The following is a 20737-nucleotide window of genomic DNA, read 5'->3' on the forward strand; positions in this document are numbered from 1 at the left end:
CCTTTTATAGAAATCTAATATTTAATTTCCTAAAATAACTTTAGGTTAACCGAAAAGAACAATCAAATCACAAGGAAAAATAAAACAAAAGAACACAACTTCAAAAAACATATTCGAAACACTAGAATCGTAAGCCTCTTGTATTTGGTATTATTTCCATAAATAACTAGCATGATGCGGAAAGAAAAATTACTAGTTATACCTTCTAGAAAGACCTCTTGATCTTCTACCGTATTCCTCTTCTAACCTCGGACGTTGTGTGGGCAACGATCTTCCGAGATGAGAAACCACCAAGCACCTTCTTCTCCTCCTAGCTAGGTTCGGCCAACACAAAGAAGCTTCACCAAGGACGAAGAACAAAACACCAACCAAGCTCCAAGGGATACAAGCTTTCTCTCCTTCTTCTTCTTCTTCTCCAAGTAGTATCCGCCACCACAAGAGAAGGTTCGGCCACCACCAAGAGGAAGAGAGAGGGGTCGGCCACACCAAGGAAAGAGGAGAGAAATAATAGAGGTTGTTCATGAAGCCTTCTCTACCCCTCTTTATAATCCTTGGTCTTGGCAAATAAGGAAATTTAATTAAAAACTTCCTTAATTCTTTTGCCATGAAAAGGAAAAATTTATTTAATTAAAAACAATTTTCCTTTTCTCAATTTACATGGCCGGCCACCATCAAGCTATAAACAAGGAGAGTTTTAATTAATTAAAACTTCCTAATTTGTCTCCAGAAATTTATAAAATTTCTCCAATAATTTAATCCCTTCATGATTGGTTTATAAAAAGGAAATTTAATAAATTAAAATCTTTCTTTTAAATATGTGGATAAAAAGAAAGTTATCTCTAAAAATTAAAATCTCTTTTAATCTACAAATAAGGAAAGATATCAAATCTTTTCTCAATCTTTTGTAGAAACTAATAAAAGAGAATTATTAATTTTTAAACTTTCTTTTAAATCATGAACATGGTTAAAAAGGAAAGTTTTCTTAAAATTTAAAATCCTCCTTTAATCAACAAATAAGGAAAGATTTCAAATTTTAAACTCTCTTTTAAACATGTAGATGATTTACAAATAAGGAAAGTTTTTACCAAAAATTAAAACCATCCTTTTAATCTACAAATAAGGAAAGAGATTAATCTCTTCTCTTAATCTTTTGTAGAAAGTTATAAAAGGAAATTTTTAATTTTTAAACTCTCTTTTAAAATCATGATATCCACATAAGAAATAATTTTAATAAAAATCCTTTTAATATTCTAGTGGCCGGCCACCTAAGCTTGGGACCCAAGCTTTGGCCGGCCACCTACATGACTCATCCACTTGGTCTTGGCCGGCCCTAGCTTGGGTTCCAAGCTAGCTTGGCCCCATTGATGGGTAAGAAGGTGGGTATGCGGTGGGTATAAATCTCTATATACTAGAGGCTACGATAGGGACCGAGAGGAGGAATTGGTTTTGGTCTCCCGATGAAATTAAGCATCCCGTGTTCGCCCCGAACACACAACTTAATTTCATCAATAATAATTCATTCCACTAAAGAACTATTATTGAACTACCGCACCAATCCCAAATTACATTTTGGGCTCCTTCTTATTATGAGTGTGTTAGTCTCCCTGTGTTTAAGATAACAAATGTCCACTAATTAAGTAAGTTACTGACAACTCACTTAATTAATATCTAGCTCCAAGAGTAGTACCACTCAACTTCATCGTCATGTCGGACTATGTCCACCTGCAGGGTTTAACATGACAATCCTTATGAGCTCCTCTTGGGGACATTCTCAACCTAGATCACTAGGACACAGTTTCCTTCTATAATCAACAACACACACTATAAGTGATATCATTTCCCAACTTATCGGGCTTATTGATTCATCGAACTAAATCTCACCCATTGATAAATTAAAGAAATAAATATCAAATATATGTGTTTGTTATTATATTAGGATTAAGAGCACACACTTCCATAATAACTGAGGTCTTTGTTTCTTTATATATTTGCCCATATAAACCAATGCTAGGGATGCATTGTGGGTTGGTATGGGCAAATACATCAAAAGGAAGCCAAAACTAGGACTTTAGGTCAAGGTTCAATTGAAACATTTAGCTAGTTTTGAATTTTGTGTCAATCTTGGGATTGGTGATAGATACATTTTGTAATGTATTTTTCCCAAGTAGACAAGGGTACAATAGACCTCTCCACAAAATTTGAGAATTTTTGGAGGTCTAGGGAATTACTGGTGCATTTCTGAAGTTGGCCTGAAAAGATTGATTTTTTCATAAATAGGGTACCAGTCGACTGGTGCAGATACCAGTCGACTGGTAACAGTATTTTTGAGCACAGAATGTCTCTGTAATCTCATTTTGTCGATACCAGTCGACTGGTGATGATACCAGTCGACTGGTAACAGTAGATTTCGACCACAGAATGCTTCTGTAAGGTTTTGTCGAAGGGGGCAGTCGACTGGCACTTGGGGCAGTCGACTGATACCAGTCTGAAACTATTTTCAGCATTGGTTTGTGACCATGTCAACTCACCTAGATGTATGGGATCCAAGGGGGATTAATACATGAGTTTATGGTCAGTTTGGATGAGAAATTTTCAACAATTGGGATATTGTTGGAGAACTTTTTGGATGTTAGGCAAAGGGGGAGAAGTAAGGTTTAAATTGGGAAAACCTTTAGTGCCTTTGCGTAGGGGGAGCCTTGGGATAGGTTCTTAAAAATCCCTGTGATAAAATCCTAGCTCAATGGGGAGCGTAGGTATAGGGAGAGCCTTGTGATAGGTTCCAATGCATGTTTGCATTTTGTTTCGGCGGTTGCCAAGTGTGTAGCCTTGGCAATGTAAGTCCATTTGGCGGTGTAAGTCCAAGTGTGTAGCCTTGGCAACGTAAGTCCATTCGGCGGTGTAAGTCCAAGTGTTTAGCCTTGGCAACGTAAGTCCATTTGGTATTAGCATGTTTATTTGCTATTTGTTTTCCCTAACTTAAACGTATTGCCAAACACCAAAAAGGGGAAGATTGTTGGAGCAATCCCAATGGTTCGTGGGACCATGTGTTTTGGTGTTTGGGCAAAGGGTTTAAGTTAGGTTTACCCTTGTTATTTGATATGTGTACTTGAGTTGTGTAGGACTGCAGGATACACATGTGACTCAGGTTGACGGCTTCGGGTCCGGTGAAGGATGGAGCATCCGAGGGACCGTGGACAACGCAGCGAGGACAAGGGCCGAGGGAAGCGACTTCGAGGCATACGCGAAGGATGGCATTGGGGACGAACCGCGAGATTGGATGCATCCGAGGGACGAGAGCCAAAGGAAGTAGGCTTGAAGGCAAGAGGTCAAGGCTGCAAAGAAGAGTCAAATGAGTCGTGAGGGTACGAGTGCATGAGAGATTGTACTCGAAGTAAAATCCTAGTTTTAGGGTTTCACTGTAGCGGCAATGTAGCAGTTACTGTAGCGCACTGTAGCAGTTACTGTAGCAGTCGACTGGTGTATGGACCAGTCGACTGATGCACTGTAGCAGATAGCCGTTGAGAGATCCGTTGGGCTGACATCAGTCGACTGGTGCAAGGACCAGTCGACTGGTAACGGGCAAATCAGGTTCTGATTTGTTCCAAGCTCTATAAGAAGGAGCTTGGTATGGCCGGCCAAGGCGACGAAATTAGACTTGGTTAAAGTCTAATTAGTAGTCACCAAAGTGCTCAAGGTTCCCTTGTGTCCAAGTGTTGTTGGTGGGTGTTGTGGTGAGGTTTCTCCACCCACAAGGAGGTTGAGCTAGCCGGAGTTTGCCGGGGACTAATCCACCGACGGATTGAGGGATCGTCCACCTTACGGACACGCCGTGGAGTAGGAGCAAGTTATCTCCGAACCACGTAAACGAACGTGTTAGCGGTTTGCATTTCCTTTCTTGTATTTAGTGTTTAGCTTTCTATTTGTGTTTGTTTGTATTCCGCTGCGCTAACATCATAGGAAGCAACGATTTGGGGGTGCCGTCTATCCAACCCCCCTTCAAGCCGGCCACCGATCCCCCAACACATATCTCCACTTAGGTCTTCAGTTAGTGCTCCTTCTGGTCTTTCCAGTATCCAAAATTCTCGTTGGACAAGAGTGGTAGGCGTGCGGTGCTTTTCCCATCTTGGTAGGACATTAAAAAGAATCTTGCACACAAAAAATAATAACAAATATTCTAAAACTTGGTCTTGGATTAGTAGTGCAGGAGAAAAATAAAAATAGCAATTCACTAATTTCAAGAAAAAAATAATAAAATATTAATAATACAATATTATTATAAATTTTGTTAAATATGATATTTTGTTAATACTGACCAATGGTGAAAAGATGAAAATAAAATTTTCAAAAATAATTTTGGAGGTAAAAAACAAAAAGCGTAAGAATTTTTTTTTAAGCAACAACGATATATAATTTTGTTTTTCAAAAAGAACCCCCTCCGCTCGATTGGTAGTTTCACCAATTCAGAGCGACCTCGCTCTGATACCAATTATAGAATCGTAGACGTGCTAGAAGGGGGTGAATAGCACGCATTTCTTTTTTACTCATTTCGGAAAACACACAAAATACGCAGCGGAATAATGAAAGGCAAGCAACACTAACAAGTTTTCTTTTACTTGGTTCGGAGCCTGTGACGACTCCTACTCCAAGGTCTGCAATCGTTGATCACTTTCATTGGGCAATCACTATAGATTCAGAAATTAAGTACAAGTACAAATATATAGTTTACAAGTATTGCTCAAAATTAAACTTGTTACCAACGACTTGGAGAAATAGAACTTCTAGCTTGATCGTCGTCAGAGCAACGTTTAGATGTTTTCGGAGTGCGCGCAAGAGCTCAATTTGTTCTTCAAGAATTGTTGTCGAAGCACCTGGTCGAGCCCTCCTTTTATAGCCAAGATTGATCTGATCCAGTTCCCCTGATCTTGGGATCAGGTTTGACTCGCTGTCGATCGGTCGACCGATCCCGCATGAATCGGTCCACCTTCCAGTTCTTCTGCTTGGATATACTTTCTTCGTTCGGTCGATCGATCCCGTCGTTCGATCAACCAATCCCCAGCACATCTGGTACGATCAACTTGGCTCGGCCACATCACCGCTTATCCCTGATTCGATCGATCGATCCCGAGGTTCGGTCCACCTATCCCTTGGTCGAACCCGGTCCACTCGCTGAAACTTTGCTATGTTTGCTTGGAGGTTCGGTCGACCGATCCCCAGGTTCAGTCGACCGATCCAAGCTGAACATCAACCAGCAGAATCATTAGTCTTCCTATAAAACAGAGTTAGACAAATATAGGAATTGAATCATTGACTGGACAGCCTTCGGACTGTCCGGTTCTGACTTTGAATTTCCTCCAGAAACCCTAGGTCGAACCGGCACCTACTATTACCTCACAGGGGAATGCGTCCTCACTTACTCCTCTCAGGAGAGATTACTTGTTGCTGACCGATCATCTAGATTGACTAGACTTTTCTCCTAGGGTTACCACCCCCTAGGATTTTTCATAGCCTAGGGTTACCACCTCCTAGGATTTTCCACAACCTAGGGTTACCACCCCCTAGGACCTAGGGTTACCACCCCTATGGGTTTTTCACCTACCTAACCGCAGCTAGGACTTTCCATCACCTAGGGTTACCACCCCTAGGACCTAGGGTTACCACCCTCTAGGGTTTTCCACTTGCCTAGAATCCATTAGGACTTTTGCCTAAGAACACTTAGGACTTTTCCTGCAAGCTCAATCAACCTTGTTAGATAACAAGACAACTTAACTTTGGACCCTTTGACATAATTAAAACCCAGATTTGATCGTCGGATGCTTCCCGCACCAACACATAGTGGTCGGTAGAGGTAACGACGGTGACCTCCCTGTGGAAGAGATTATCGTGAACTGGTTGTTGCTGTGGGCTGGCAGCATGGCCACGGCTGTGGCTGGCAGCACCGGGATATGCTTGTGATGGTGGTATGGAAATAAGAACAACAACGTTCTATGTTCATGACTATTCCAAAAGGCAAAGAGGGCAACGCTAGTGTTGACAAAGACTGATGGCCTCTCGCTGTAGCTGATGGTTGCTTGCTACGGCTAAGACGCACGAGCTGGAAGGGCAGTTATCCAGTGAGGCCCGCGAGTAGGATGACCTGTGGCGTCGTCGGGTCAGCCTCCTGCGAGCAGGTGTGGGGCCATCAGTGGCACAACGAGGACAGAGACGCAAAGAGGGCGAAGAAGGTGAGTCTCATGGCGGGAGTGAAGGAGGTGCTGCGTCGGAGGTGGAGCTTAGCGGCAGCTGATGATAGTGATGCATGGTTGGGTGATGGATCGCACGAGGTCGTGCCGCAAAGGAGAGGGGAAAGGATCAACAAAATGAGGAGATATAACTTAGGTTTTCTATTTATACTCCTTAGGTTAATTAATCCAACTTTATGTTAATGCAATCAATCAACTTCCAATTTAAATGGGTATTCAAAACAAGCTTTCCCTAAGCCTAATAGATCTTGTTGGGGATCTTGTGTATGGCCGGCTAGAAGGGGGGTTGAATAGACAACGCCCCCAACTCAATCGCTTCCTACGTATTTGTTAGCACAGCAGAATACAAACAATACAAACATAAATACGAAAGTTAAAGACAAGAAAGAAATAAGCAAACCACTACACGTTGATTTACGTGGTTCAGAGATAAGGCTCCTACTCCACGGTTGTCCGTAAGGTGGATGATCTCGATCTGTCAGTGGATGACTCCCTGCAAACTCCGGCTAGCTCACGTAGCTCCTTGTGGGTGGAGAAACCTCACCACAACTCTCACAAGAACACTTGAGACTCTAGGGCACAGGAAGATTACTAATAGGGGTTAACCACCTCTATTTTGTCAACCTTAACCAATCTTCTAAGCCTTGGTTATATAGGACATGGGTTGGAAAATCCCGCCTACCAGTCGACTGGTGAAAGTGCTAGTTGACTGCCCTCTGTAGAGATTTGACCGTTACAACCCAACGACTCGATACCAGTCGACTGGTGAAAGTACCAATCGACTGCTCTACACTGACCAAGCGAACAGAAGCATTGACTGATGAAATCACCAGTCGACTGGTACCCGAGTACAATCTCTCAGCACTCGACCCTCACCCTTACGACTCACTTGACTCTTCGTTGCATCCTTAACCTCTTGCTTTCAAGCCTACTTCCTTTGACTCTCGTCCCTTGGATGCACCCAAGCCCGCTGCTCGTCCCAATGTCATCCTTCGCATATGCCTCAAAGTTGCTTCCCTTGGCCTTTGTCCTTGTTGCATTGTCCACAGTCCCTCGGATGCTCCATCCTTCACCGGACCCGAAGTCATCAACTTGAGTCACTTGTACAACTCAAATACATACATATCAAATACAAGGATAAACCTAACTTAAATCCTTTGCCTAAACACCAAAAAACATGGTTGCATGGACCATTGAGATTGCTTCAACAGATCTATCCCCTTAAAACATGTCATACGGACTCCATTTAAATCCCAAAAAATTCCTGAAAATTTTTAAAATAAATTATAAGATTATTTCTTCAATAACACTTATTGTTTAATTATCATATCTTACAAAACCTTCTATTTTATTTTTTTCTCTCCCTTCTCCATAAGCAAGTTGCAACCCCATTATATGTCACCCCTTCCCATCACTCTCTTTTATTTTTCTCTTCCTCTTTTTCCCCATTTGCCTCTTCTCCAATGATAGCAAACCTACCATTTCTTTCCTCTTCTCTTCTCAATCACAAGAGTTATCTTTTCTTCTCTATCTTCTCCTGCAAGCAAGAAATACAACATCAGATGTTGTCCTCTTCTAGCAATAAGATCAGCTCTCAATTCTCAAATCTTCTTTCTTTTCTCATGTTTTTTTAGGATTTTATTGACATTGCAAGAATAGTCATGTTTTTCCTTGCCTTCCTCTCTTTGTGTTGTTGCTAAACTCATCAAAAATAGTCGATGTTGATAATGAAAAAGGTAAAGTTTTCTTCTTTTGCTTCTTCCACATTTTTTTCTTTATTTTTCTCAAAAGCAATGATATTCCAAGAGAAGTAAGCTAGTCCTTAATTTTTTTTTTAATGTTTCGTTAATTGAAGAAGAATAGTAAAATATAAATTTTATTTTATTAGGTTGTCAGTTAGGATAGTTATTTAGATCGTAATGAAAATCTTATATGTAGAAATATTAAATATTATGAGAAAATGGTATCATAAATAATTTTTTAACTTTGAGTCATCAATAAATTTGAGAGATCAATGGATCATTATTTCAACTCCCACTAAAAATTATGTTCAAATTTTTTAAATTTAAATTCGTTTAAGCTCTTTCAATTTAAAATTTAGACAATTGAATCGTTAGAATTTTTAAAAATTACCCTCTGAGTGAAATTTTGACTACGATTCCATTTCAACTACAATACACTAAGGGTGCGTTTGGTTCAAGTCATCATGTATAACTTTGGTTATGTGATTATCAGGTAATCACATAACCAAGGTTATAGGGAATAAAACATAACCAAATGTTGTTTGGTTCAACTTAGGTAATGCAACAAAAACTTATTTGTTTGAAGTTTTAATGAATACCCTAGTTTAATATTTTACCGTATTACCCTCAGTTACAAAATCAACTATACATAATATTATTATTATTATTATTATTATTTATTATTATTATTTATTTATTTATTAATGTTTTTTACTTTTCTTTTTCCTATATATTTTTTTACTTTTTTATGTGTTTTTTTATTTTTTAATGTTTTTATATTTTTATATTATTTATATTTATATTTTTTTACATTTTTAAAATTTTTATTTTTATTTATTTATTTTATTTTTAATTTTATTTTTATTTTTAAAATTTTTATAATTTTTTTAAATTTTTAAAATTTTTATAATTTTTTTTAAATTTTTTAACATTTTTAAAATTTTTATTTTTTATTTTTAAAATTTTTATTTTTTTTATTTTTTAAAATTATTTATTTTTTAAAAAAATAATTTTTTTAAAACATTTTTTATTTTTTTACATTTTTTAATATTTTTTTACATTTTTTCTCTTTTTTTCATGTTTTTTCTTATCGAAGGATATTTTTGGTAAAAAAATTCGTTAATCCCGGAATCAACAAAAACCTTAGTTTTCTGAGGTTTTCCGATTTCGGGCTGCATGACCCTTTTGCTGACGTGTCGGGCATGGAACATTACTTGGAAATCATTGAATACCTAAACCAAACAAGGTTTTTGTTGATAACCTTGGATGAATAACCAAGGTTATCAAGAATAACCCCGAACCAAATACACCCTAAAAAATATCCTAGGAATTAAGAATCAATCAATCAATCACATTGATGGGCCTTATTCTTGTCCTCCGAACGGTAGATCACTACCCGATTGACAGCCCAATTTGCACTGATTTATCGTGTTAACGGCGTTACCAACTTACCACGGAGAGTGACAGAAAAAGACGTACCGGTTTCGTTCTGGCCGGCCCAACTTCGAAGGCCATTCCCTCGCGGGTCGGTCCAATCGGCTACGGTTCAGTCGAATCGCGCGTGGGTGGGTTCCGTTTCCTTGAGGCTTTGGCCTCCATTCCTCTTTGCAGGAGTTCGTCGTTCATTTTCGATCCATCGTTTGTTATCGCTTGCTTCGTCCCGAATCGCCGAGGAGGAAAAGTCGTTCTTGCAGGTAACGCCTTGATTAATCCGAAGCTTCTTCATCATTTTGTTGGTTTGTCCATGTCGGTCCGCTGATCTAGTTTATCGTTCGTTTTTTGTAGAATTTTATTTTCTTGAAGAAATCTCTGGTAGTTCAACACAAGAGAAGAAGAGGGAGATTTTAATGGAGGCGGACGATCCTGCTGCTTCGTTTCCGCTGGCGAAATGGCGAAGTGATTTCTCCAGGGCGTTTCAGTACTACTTGGATAAATCCACGCCCCACACGACCGAAAGGTGGATCGGGACTGCTGGGTTCGCCGTGATCTACTGCCTGCGCGTGTATTTGGTGCAGGGCTTTTATATCGTCAGCTACGGTTTAGGGATCTATCTGTTGAATCTCTTGATTGGGTTCCTGTCACCGCTGGTCGACCCGGAGATCGAAGTTTCTGATGGCCTTTCTCTGCCAACGAGAGGCTCTGACGAATTCAAGCCTTTCGTTCGTCGTCTCCCGGAGTTCAAGTTCTGGTAAATTTTGATCAGCCATTTATTTTATCAGCCATTGGGAGAGTTTAATTCCCATTTCAGTTGGATTAACTTGTTCCTATAAATCTCCACTAAGCAATTTCCACTTCTTAGAACCTTATTCTTTATACATGTCGAATATGCGTTGTCTATTATGGCCTGCTTTGTTCGAGAGAGATGCTTCTGCCAAACAGTTCAACATTCTGTAAACTGCATAAAAAGAGCTAAGGCATGCTTAGATATTGCAAATGGTAGAGAATAGCCTTTACAATGGGTATCATGTTGAAATCCTTGGCATTCTCTTCGTTACATAGGTTATGAGTTGTCTCCCAGCAGCAGGTTTTTGTTTGAACCCATTATGGTCTTGTCTTTTGTTTGACATCATTTATTCTCAATATTTACCTATGTCTCTGAATCTGTACCTGTTCTCACTTTATTTCACTGGGAAGTATGTGTTCTGGAGATTCAAGAGTTGTTTAATAAAGTCGACTTGGCATGAGTTGTCCCTCCATTGTTGATAATTCTTTGTCAACCACTTACTAAGTTTAATGCATATTTTGCATACACAAATTATCTAAGTTCTATGCTTAATGGATATTCCTGAAAATCTAGTTATAAAACAAAAGGGTAATAGTCAGACTGACTGAATCAATGTGTTGCATTTGTTTCCTAATTATGGTTGCAGATTCAATGAGATTTTGAGAAGTTATCAATTTGTTCTATAACACTTTGCAACAGGGGCTTCAATGTAGAAATGAATCTAAGAAAATTTTTGTAATGAATATAATTTTAGGCAATGTGTATGGCTGTCTTGGTGATTACAACTTACAAGTAAATGAAAAAGTATAATTACATCAGTAACCACTAACCAACACTCTATATACAAATAAGCTAATTTGATGACATTCTGTGTTTTATTTGTTTAGTTAAACAAGACTCCCAATTTTAGTGATGGGTACATCATACTCAACTTTCATTTGAGGGTACACACCATAGGAACATTCCCACGTTCTCTATCGGTAGATCCTTATGGACATATCATTATCAGTATGAGTTCATGCAAGATGTTCATGTGGGGTATGATCTAACAATAGACAAGTTCATGTTTGTGTGAGTATGAGTTCATAACATTATGTGCATTCCATGATTGTGCAAATTATGTGCATTCCATGATTGTTGTGTTTGATAATTTTTTATTTGTATTAATAATATAAACATATCTCATAGCAACTCCTTGCAAACTGACAGTAATTGTGGCTCATGTATGCTGACACTCTAGATCTTGGTGATTCACGGCCTTGTGGTGCCGCAGTCATGCATCTTACAATATGCCACAGTCTTTGCTTAGCCTATTTGTCATGTCCTTGTAGCTTGTGGCATTTGATATGTGGCTGTGTGGTGCATTGTGCAGCCTACAGCTTCATTGACCTTGATCCATGGTATTTTTCTGTGACCTGTAGTTCAATGTCCCCCAACTTCTATGGGTTGCACCATCTGATATGTGCCCACTGCAGCATATGTCCTCTATAGGTAGTAGGGATTTCCAGTCTCTCACCTTGCAGCACAAATACATACTCTCTTCTATTTCTGTCTCAAGGTACACATGTTAGTTTAGTCTTGAGTGTCTCAAGTGCATCTTGAGAGAGTGCATCCAGCTGTCTTTAGGTGAGTGCCTTGGACTGATTCCCAGGCATCTTAGTGTGCTTCTCAATGATGCAACATATAAATGGGAAAACAGAAAAGGCAAGTTGTTTTTGCTTTTTTGCTTTTCTCTAATTTTTCTTTTTTCTTCATGTGGTGGTAAGGTTGATAACCAGTGTCTACTGTGTATATTTTGTGGTTTTTTGTATTTTACTCTTTCTAGAATTTTCATCATATAATATTCTTGTTTTAATGCTTGACCTCAATGGACAGATTAAAATTGAGCTTATTAGTTATTTCAAGGTTAAGTTGACTATTTTTTTACACCTGGATGCTTGAGATCTACAAATACATATTGCTTCATTATTGTTATTAATGTTGATTTATTTTGATGCTGATTTTATTGATGAAATTCTAAAATAGTGAAGTGATGTTTTTATTTATCACTTAATTAAAATTTATACAATTTTTTTTTTGAACAAAACATTTATATTAAAAAAGTTTTACTTTGCTCTGATGAGCACCTTTCAGATTTTCAACTCTTCCATCGTGGGATCTTTTAGCCTCACAATTGTCTTATGGGTTAAGTAGCACTGATCTCCTGTACACCACCATTGATGTCTAATGCATTGCTACATTTTTGTCCAAAAAAATGATAACCTGTAAACAAAGCAATCTTTAAAACATAAACAAGCATGCGAACAATTATCATAAAAATGGATTAAGTCTATAATTACAAATTATAGTAAAGAAGAGGAATAAAATTTACCTCTTCATTCTCTTTCATCTGTTGTGTCCTTTTAGAATATGATATTTCTACGACAGAACAAGGTATAAAATTTTTGTGAAGGTTACTAATGAGCAAGATAGAATTAGTGATCCATGCATAGTCTTTTGTTTAACCATTTAATTTATTAGAGACGATAAGCACTTAGCCCATTTGTATATGGACTAAATACAAAAACTTGACTTCTTGTTGCTGTTTAATGTTTTATTATTTTCCATTTTACATTTATGGTGGAGCTTTGTCATTTGTTTGTTTATGATACTTGTTTGTTGAAATAATGTAAAGGATGATGATGATGTGCTTGTTTTACTTAACAATTATCCAGGTATTCCATAACAAAAGCTTTCTGTGTTGCTTTTGTGATGACTTTCTTCTCCGTGTTTGATGTTCCTGTCTTTTGGCCAATACTGCTTTGTTATTGGGTTGTTCTTTTCTGCCTGACAATGAAGCGTCAAATTACCCACATGATCAAGTACAAGTATGTGCCATTCAATCTTGGGAAGCAGGTGAGTTTCAGTAGCACTTAACGTGGCATATTAATGGAGTTATTACCCTTGCTTGAAATTTTATTATGATGGTTTGGAAGTGGGTTAGAATACAAAAGGCACAACTCTAACCAACACCAGGTAGCCTGTAAGGTAAGCATGGCTTGTTTACTTGGAAAAGAGGAAAAAGCAGAGACGATATAAATAAGCAGTTATGTTCTTTGCAAAATATATCCAACTTTTATTTCTTTCTTTATTTCCTTCCATTTCTCTTCGTATAAGCATGATTTGCTTTTACCTTGTATTAAAGGCTGTTGGCAACAGTGATATTGTTGATCCTATGTTAAATGACCATTATTGACTTATCAATACCTGAACATAAGATGCTAAATTTTTCAATATACTTGTAATGTTAACTTCAACTTTACCTCTGATGGTTCTAAGCCTCAATAACGACCCTTTATGTTTCAAATATCTCAATTAAATTGCAGCCTTTGTTGAATCCTCTTAATTCATTCCAAAGAATCCCAACCGGTAACTGAAATTTAATACTAAATTAAAACGGCTTACTATAATTTAGTGCTTCAAGTGATTAAATTTGAGAGTAATTTTAGATTATTTGAAAACATCTCTAGTTATTACTTTCCTCCTTCATGCTTTCATGTGTATACGTTCCTGTCAGTCGTTGCTTGAATTATTTTACTTTGTTTTGGTTCAGAGATATGGAGGGAAAAAGAATTCTGGAAACGCTAGTCGGTCAAGCGATTGATGTCTAATGGGGTTAATGAACGACCGGATCTCGACATCTTCACTTAATTGATACCTTTATTAGTTTTACTCCATCGGGAAAAAAAATGAAGGATGTATTTTGTAAAAGCATTTATTTCTGTGCTTCTTCCACATTTTCTCATCTACAAGCCTAGTATATGATATATACGGATAGCATGTTCGAAAATACTAATAATCGTTCTTTAGTTTTATCCGTAGCTACTGTGTTGTGCCTCATCTTTATAGGTCACGTTCTTTACTTGGATGTTGGAAAGTAGTCATTCACATAACTCGAGTATATTATGTACATGATGGATGGATTATAATAGTTTTATGGATAATTATCTTGAAGAGGTCTTAGTATAAGAAATTATTATTTTTACCATTTCAGATTGAAGTAATAACATTAAATCTCTATATAATAGAACCTTTCGTATTTAAATTTTATTTTATTTTTAAATTCTATTCCTTCCCTTTTAACTGATTTACTATTAAATTAAATAGTTATTAATTCAAAATTTGCGAATTGATATTTTCCTTGCCAGACCCGGCAAGTCCGGCTCAAAATCATCTACTTTATTTGGGATCTACTATATAAAGGGTCCATCTGTAGGGTTCTATACTACTCGCGCCGCTCATCACATCTGCGAAGACGCACCCGTAGTAGGAGAAAGGAAGGAGATCCTCAGCCTCTAACAAGATGGGGTGAGTTGTTCTCCGGATATCTAATGATACGCCAATTTATTAGTCTTGATGGTAAGTTCGCACTGAAGTGTTCAGGTTGTATTTGTTATCAATTGGCCCTATTGTTTGGCTTTTCGCCGTTTCCCGTTCTTAGTGTTCGGTTCGAATTGAAGTGATGGGAGAGAGCATGATGAAAAAGGATGGGGAGAGAAAAAATATAATGAGAGAAAAAGTGTGATGAGAGAGAATCAAGAGAGAGAAAGAATGATGAGAGAAAATAAGGAGAAAGTAAATGATGAAAGATAGTGTGGTGGAAGAGAAAACATGATGAGAGAGAAAATGTGATGGGAGAGAATGAAGAGAGAGAGAGTGTAATGGGAGAAAATGAGGAGAGAGATTGTATGATGGGAGAGATTGAGGAGAGAAAAAATATAATGAGAGAGAAAGTATAATGGGAGAAAATGAAGAGAGAAAGTGTGATGAGGAAAGAGAGTGTGTGATGGGAGAGAAAAAGTGTGATGAGAAAAAATGACGAAAGATGGTGTGATGAGAGAGAAAACATGATCGAAGAAAATGAGGAGAAAGATAGTGTAATGAAAGAGAATGAAGAGAGAGAAAGTGTAATAAGATAAAATGACGAGAGAGGGTGTGTGATGGGAGAGATTGAAGAGAGAGAAAATATAATGAAAGAGAATACGGAGAGAGAAAGTGATATAAAAGAAAATTTGAACAAATATATTAAGGGTATTTTCATCCAAATCTCATTGCTCATTCCTATTTCCATCAAAACCCAAGGGAGAAAGTGAATTTCATCAATACCTAAGTTTTTAAGTTTCATTCTAAAATTTTAATTCCATTCCCATCAACCAAACACAAGGTTTGAGAATGAATCCTCATCCTGTTTGAAAACGGGAGGGTGGAAAGCTAGGGATGTGGCTGGTGTGCTAACTAGATATAGACTGCGTCCCGCTCAACAAAACAAGCAACGTCAGTGCTGAGCTAGGGAAGGGGTCCCCGGCGTTGGCTCTTCGACGCTCAAGTTAGTCACCGGAAGTGTAGAAGAAAGCGGAACAACAGTAACGCAAGCGTAAACAGTAATCAGGCGTACCTCCACCAGTGTTGGACCCCCTTATATAAAGCCCTGGTGAGCGACGTGCACACTTCTCGAGGCATGAGCATGTTCTCTAATGTGTCTTATGAAAGGACTTATCAGGAAAGTGTCTTTGATACCATACCTTAACAGAGCATACATATCCCTGACAAGATAGTAGAAGCTTCCACCGTACGATCCGCCTATCGACCACGCCTCGTGTCAGCGACACTATCTCCTAAAAGGATATCGAGAGATATAACAATGGTCTCGTTGCTTGGTCGAGCGGGATAGCCGCTCGGCCGGGACTCCTCCATTCTGTCGGCCTCAGCTGCTCTTCTTTGCAATGACTGGGCGTAGTAGCTTGCCCCTCCCGATCGGACAAACTCTTCGGTCTCCTCCGTGTCCTGCCGCTCCGCCCTGAGCGTCTAGCTGTCTTACCGTAATGTCCTAAGTTGGACAGTGGCTCGCTCGAACACTTATGGACTAGACGGGCCGTTGTAGTCACTTGCAGATCGGACACTGATTGACCCCTGACCGATTGTTGTAGTCGTCCTTCCCTCGACCACCATAAGCGAGCCTTTTGATACCTTGGCATTGACCACCTTGACTTGACCTCCACTTAGGCAGTTGATGCATGTCGGGTGGGCCCCTCTCTATTGCCGCATCACAAGTCTCCCCCTCAAGTTTAGTCGAAGGAGGCTACAAGTCCAACTGACTGGACCAGTAGAGTCTTCTATGGCTTCCACGTCCGATCGGACTAGATACTCTCCCAAGTTTTTGTTCAGAACAAGAGTTTAGGTCGTTCATTTTTATTTCGCCAAACTTGATTTGTAGCTGCCTCTCGGATCATACCTACAAAAGCAGATAATTAATCGGTCGCTCGGCAGTGTGATGACCCACTCTCTGTGCCGATTGGGACAATGAGTGACAACACTTGGCGAAATTTTTCTTTTCCCTACGCTCCCTCGAATGAGTGCCCTTTCATAGTAGCTGACATCATCCAAATTTCTTGAAGACCATGCAAATATCTGATCATTATGGTCAAGCACGCAGCTATATCTTTTAATTAAGTCTCATTAATGTCTTCCGCTAGCTGAATGTCATGTGTCCCACTTTTTGCCGCCTCACATTTGACGTAGCAGGCGGATATCCGCTAGTGATGTGACAGACGTCTTTTCAAATTCTACGACCGACTCTTCTCTTAGTTTTTCGAACCCTGGATTGGCCGGCTCAGGGCGATCGGCCGCGAGGTTTATAAACCTCACTTGCGCCTCCATCTTCTTCACTCCATGTGCCTTCTTCTTCGAGCCTTCTACGACGGTTCACCTTTGCTTCTTCTCCGGCGATCTTTTCTGTAAACTTCTTCACCTTTTCTTTATCGGAATCCGTTCACTGCTCTTTCCTGTATCTTTTATTTCGTAACCCCCTATCTCTGTCCTTGGGCTCTGGTATACTTCCACCGAGTCTAGGTTCGACGGGGACGATATTAAAAGTCTGAAATCCACCTACCAATTTAAATCCAACTACCAAGTTGATATTTCTTCTGCGTACGACCAGCCACACGAACCACTCGCGAGTATTTTGTATTTTTTTAAGGACCAGTTTATCGCAGGCCTACGGTTCCCCGTTCATCCGTTCTTCTCCGCTATTTGCAAATATTTCCATATTTCCCTTAGCCAGTTAGTGTCGAACTCCTTTAGACTACTGTGCGGGGCTGTTGTCTTCCATTATTTGATTCCTCGGCTCTTCCATTATTTTTATTATCCTAAATTGTCCGAGTCGAAGACCTTCTTGTTCCAAGCCCGAGTGGGCTTGGTCTTTTTTGATAAGATGTCATCTTCCAATAAGCATTGGAGGGACCACTACTTCTTTCTTCGTTTTCCTGAGCGGTCAAACTTCCCGACCGGCTGGCAAATAGAGATGATGAATCCCCCATCACTCGAGAAGTACAAAAGTCGATCGGACTTTCTCCAAGTAACTTCCAGTTTAGCCAGTCAGAAATACCACATTCACCGGTTGCTGTTGGAGGGTATCCTTTAAGTGTTCAGCTTGAGCTTGATCGGCACACGGCTTCTGTCCAGCCTAGGTATGCTCTTTTTTCCCTTCATCCTTGAATCTAACTAATTTTGTTTTCTTTTTTGTAGCTCATATCATATTAAGGATGCATCTGGCCGGCAAGAGCAAGCTTGCGGACGCTAAGATCAATGCTACCGCGGTGGCCAAACTGGAGAGTCGAGGCCTACAGCCGGTCGGCTCCCATGAGGATCCGCTAGGCAATGCCGAAGAAGCGGAAGCGCCGGCCAGCGAAGGTGGAAGAAGTCAAAGTGCAGCTAGTGGGGCGGCCGCTATAGCGGACCTTCCTCTCAAACGACCCTTGATGCTGACGATCATGATAGCTTCTGAGTCAGCCACTTCCGGCAAACCTCTGCGGCAGCACAAGAGGCGTCGCGTAGAAGTGTCCTTCCGTTCCGCCACTTTTGCCCTGCAGACTCTAGCCCAAGTCGGCTCACGACCATCTTCTGAGTGGGGCGAGACTTCCATGCCTACTCCTCCAGAGCAAGGAGTCGCAGTGCTCCAAACCTTCCTGTCTTCCGACCAGACACCGTCGTTGTCCAGGCTGCCGTTGGGGATAATTTTTACACCACCGGTCGCCTTCAAGCCCCCCCCGCCCCCCCCCCCCCCCCAATCCTTGTCGGTGGCTCAAGTGTCTCGTATTCAACCAGTCACAACGCCCTAGTCGACGACCAGAGCTATCTTAAAACCCTCTGGTCCAAGCGGCCAGAGGCAGATAACGACAATTATCCATTCATTTGCACCTCCTTTCTTTTAGCCACTTGAGTTTCTTCCACGTTTATGTATTTCGTGGCCATCTTGAGCAGGTGGTCGAAATCCCTTGGCGACTTCCAGATGAGAAATCAAAAGAACTCCCCTTCGGTGAGTCCTTGGGTGAAGGTGTTCACCAATACTTCTGCAAAGATCGAGCATCCCATCAATGGTGAGGTTAAAGAGACAGAGAGCCCGGTCGGTGAGCCGGTCATTAAAAGGGTCTGAGCGGAGGTAATCCCGCTTTAGGGTCTGGAATCGGCAAGAATCTCCGCCCTGATACTCCTCCAAGGCAATTCGAGAAGCATCCAGCTCTGCCTTCAAAGTGGCCAACTTGGCATCCTTAGTAACGAGTTGTGTTTGTGCCGTTGCTTGTTCATCCAATTGGCTCTCCCACTCGGCATTTAGAGCTACGACCCCCTCCTTCAGGTTTTTAGCTAGGATCCGAGACTCTTTATTCTTGATCTATAGGTCCTCAATGGCTCGAAGCTTCCTAGTATTGGCCGAAAGGATTTTCGCCTTGAAGGAGCTGACTTGCTTATGGAACCTTGCCAATTGTGAAGCTTGCTCGGCGCTCTTGCCCCTCTCTGCCTCCAGCAGTTCGGCGCTCTTTTGCATATCGGCCTTTAGTTGAGAGGTCTCGGCAGTCAACAGCTCGGCGCTCTTGCCCCTCTCTTCCTCACCATCCTCTCTGGATCAGCACAGCGTTAGTTCAAGAGATTGCAGAACGGATCAATCCACAGCTTCAAGGGCTTCCGAGTGGCGTTTCTACACCACTTCGCCAGTAGTCGCCACCACCAGAAGACAAGCGTCTGTTGGTGCGGGAAGCATCCGACGATCGAACCCAAGTTTTGATAATGGCAAAGGGTTCAAAGTTAAGTCTTGTTGTTATCTAACATGTTGAATGAGTGTTTCAGGAAAGTCCTAACTGCGGTTAGGCAGGTGAAACCCCTAGGGGGTGGTAACCCTAGGTCCTAGGGGGCGGTAACCCTAAGTGGAGAAAAGTCCTAACTGCGGTTAGGTAAAGGGAAAACCCTAGGGGGTGGTAACCCTAGGTCATAGGGGGGGTAACCCTAGGTCATAGGGGGTGGTAACCCTATGTTGAAAGTCTTGGCAGGTCGATGGCTTCAGGCAAAAGTCCTAGGGGGTGGTAACCCTAGGTGGAAAGTCCTGGTGTCGCGAACCAGGTGAATGACTGGACTGGCCGGGAAGCGGATGTCCAACAGAAAGTCCAGAAGCGTCGAGTGCTGAGCAAAAGTCCAGTCGATCTGGAGGATCGCACTGGCAACAGGTAAATCTCCTGAGTGGAGTAGGTGAGGACGCGTTCCCCGTAGAGGGAACAGTAGGCGTCGGGTCGACCTAGGGTTTCCGGACGGAAATCTGAAGTCAGACCCGGACAGTCCGGAGACTGTCATAATCTCATATTCATGCTGTTGTTTATGCTAACTTTGTGTTGCAGGATATTGTTTGGGACTAACATGTCTTGCAGGTACAAAATAATGAAGTTTTTCCTCGGATGAACAATGTCCGAGGCGCCTCCATGAAGCTTGGAGGCGCCTCGGGTGCAAAGCTGGAGCTGGCTGCGAAGCACCCATGGAGGCGCCTTGGAGGAGGTTTAAGGCTCCTTGGAAGGTGCCTTGGATAGGGCATAAGGCGCCTTAAGCAGATGAACTTCGACCAGTTCAGGCTTGATCCACGCGGAAGACTCGGCAGCATAGAGGCGCCTTGAACAACCTTCAAGGCGCCTTGAACACCCTTTATAAGGGGGTTTCAAGCAGCACCTTAATAAATTAAGTTTGAGGCTTTCTTTCTTCAACGTGCTGCTAACAAGGTCATTCCGAAGTGCTGCTGCAACATTCCGACGACCCAGAGCTCCATAACTTGTGGTTTCAATACTGTTGTCGGTATAATCGTATTTATTTCTACTATACTTATTTGCAATACTTGTACTCTATTCGAAATTATAGTTGTTGCCCACGGAAAGCGATCAAGGATCGCAGGCCTTCGAGTAGGAGTCGCTTTAGGCTCCGAACGAAGTAATTCCTTGTGTCTCTGTGTTTGACTGTTTTTATTCCGTTGCTTATTACTCTGTTAGTTTCTCGTACGATTTACAGATTCGAAAAACAAAATAGCCGCGAGCTCTATTCACCCCCCCCTCTAGCGCGTCTCGATCCAACAACGTCAATCTATTCTCCTTGAAGCAAAGGCCCAGGGAGGCATTGAGGGCCTACATCCAACACTTCAACCAGGTGGTCATGGATATTCCCTCGATCTCTGTAGAAGTATTGGT

General features: G+C 40.8%; 1 protein-coding gene across 1 annotated transcript; it reads left to right on the top strand.

Annotated features, from left to right (window-relative positions):
* The first annotated feature begins 9508 nt into the window (after positions 1-9508).
* On the top strand, positions 9509-14065 carry LOC121985753 (protein RER1B-like). Its single transcript, XM_042539375.1, has 4 exons — positions 9509-9675; positions 9767-10169; positions 12920-13100; positions 13798-14065. The coding sequence occupies exons 2-4, from the start codon at positions 9829-9831 to the stop codon at positions 13846-13848; spliced, it is 573 nt and encodes a 190-aa protein (XP_042395309.1). The 5' UTR covers positions 9509-9675; positions 9767-9828; the 3' UTR covers positions 13849-14065.
* Positions 14066-20737: the final 6672 nt, after the last annotated feature.

Source organism: Zingiber officinale, chromosome 5B (genome assembly GCF_018446385.1).
Source record: "Zingiber officinale cultivar Zhangliang chromosome 5B, Zo_v1.1, whole genome shotgun sequence".
Lineage (NCBI taxonomy): Eukaryota > Viridiplantae > Streptophyta > Magnoliopsida > Zingiberales > Zingiberaceae > Zingiber > Zingiber officinale.

Coding starts and splice junctions, on each gene's coding strand:
- LOC121985753 (XM_042539375.1), top strand. CDS start 9,829: ATGGAGGCGGACGATCCTGCTGCTTCGTTTCCGCTGGCGAAATGGCGA. Junction 10,170..12,919: donor CTCCCGGAGTTCAAGTTCTG/GTAAATTTTGAT, acceptor ACAATTATCCAG/GTATTCCATAACAAAAGCTT. Junction 13,101..13,797: donor CATTCAATCTTGGGAAGCAG/GTGAGTTTCAGT, acceptor GTTTTGGTTCAG/AGATATGGAGGGAAAAAGAA.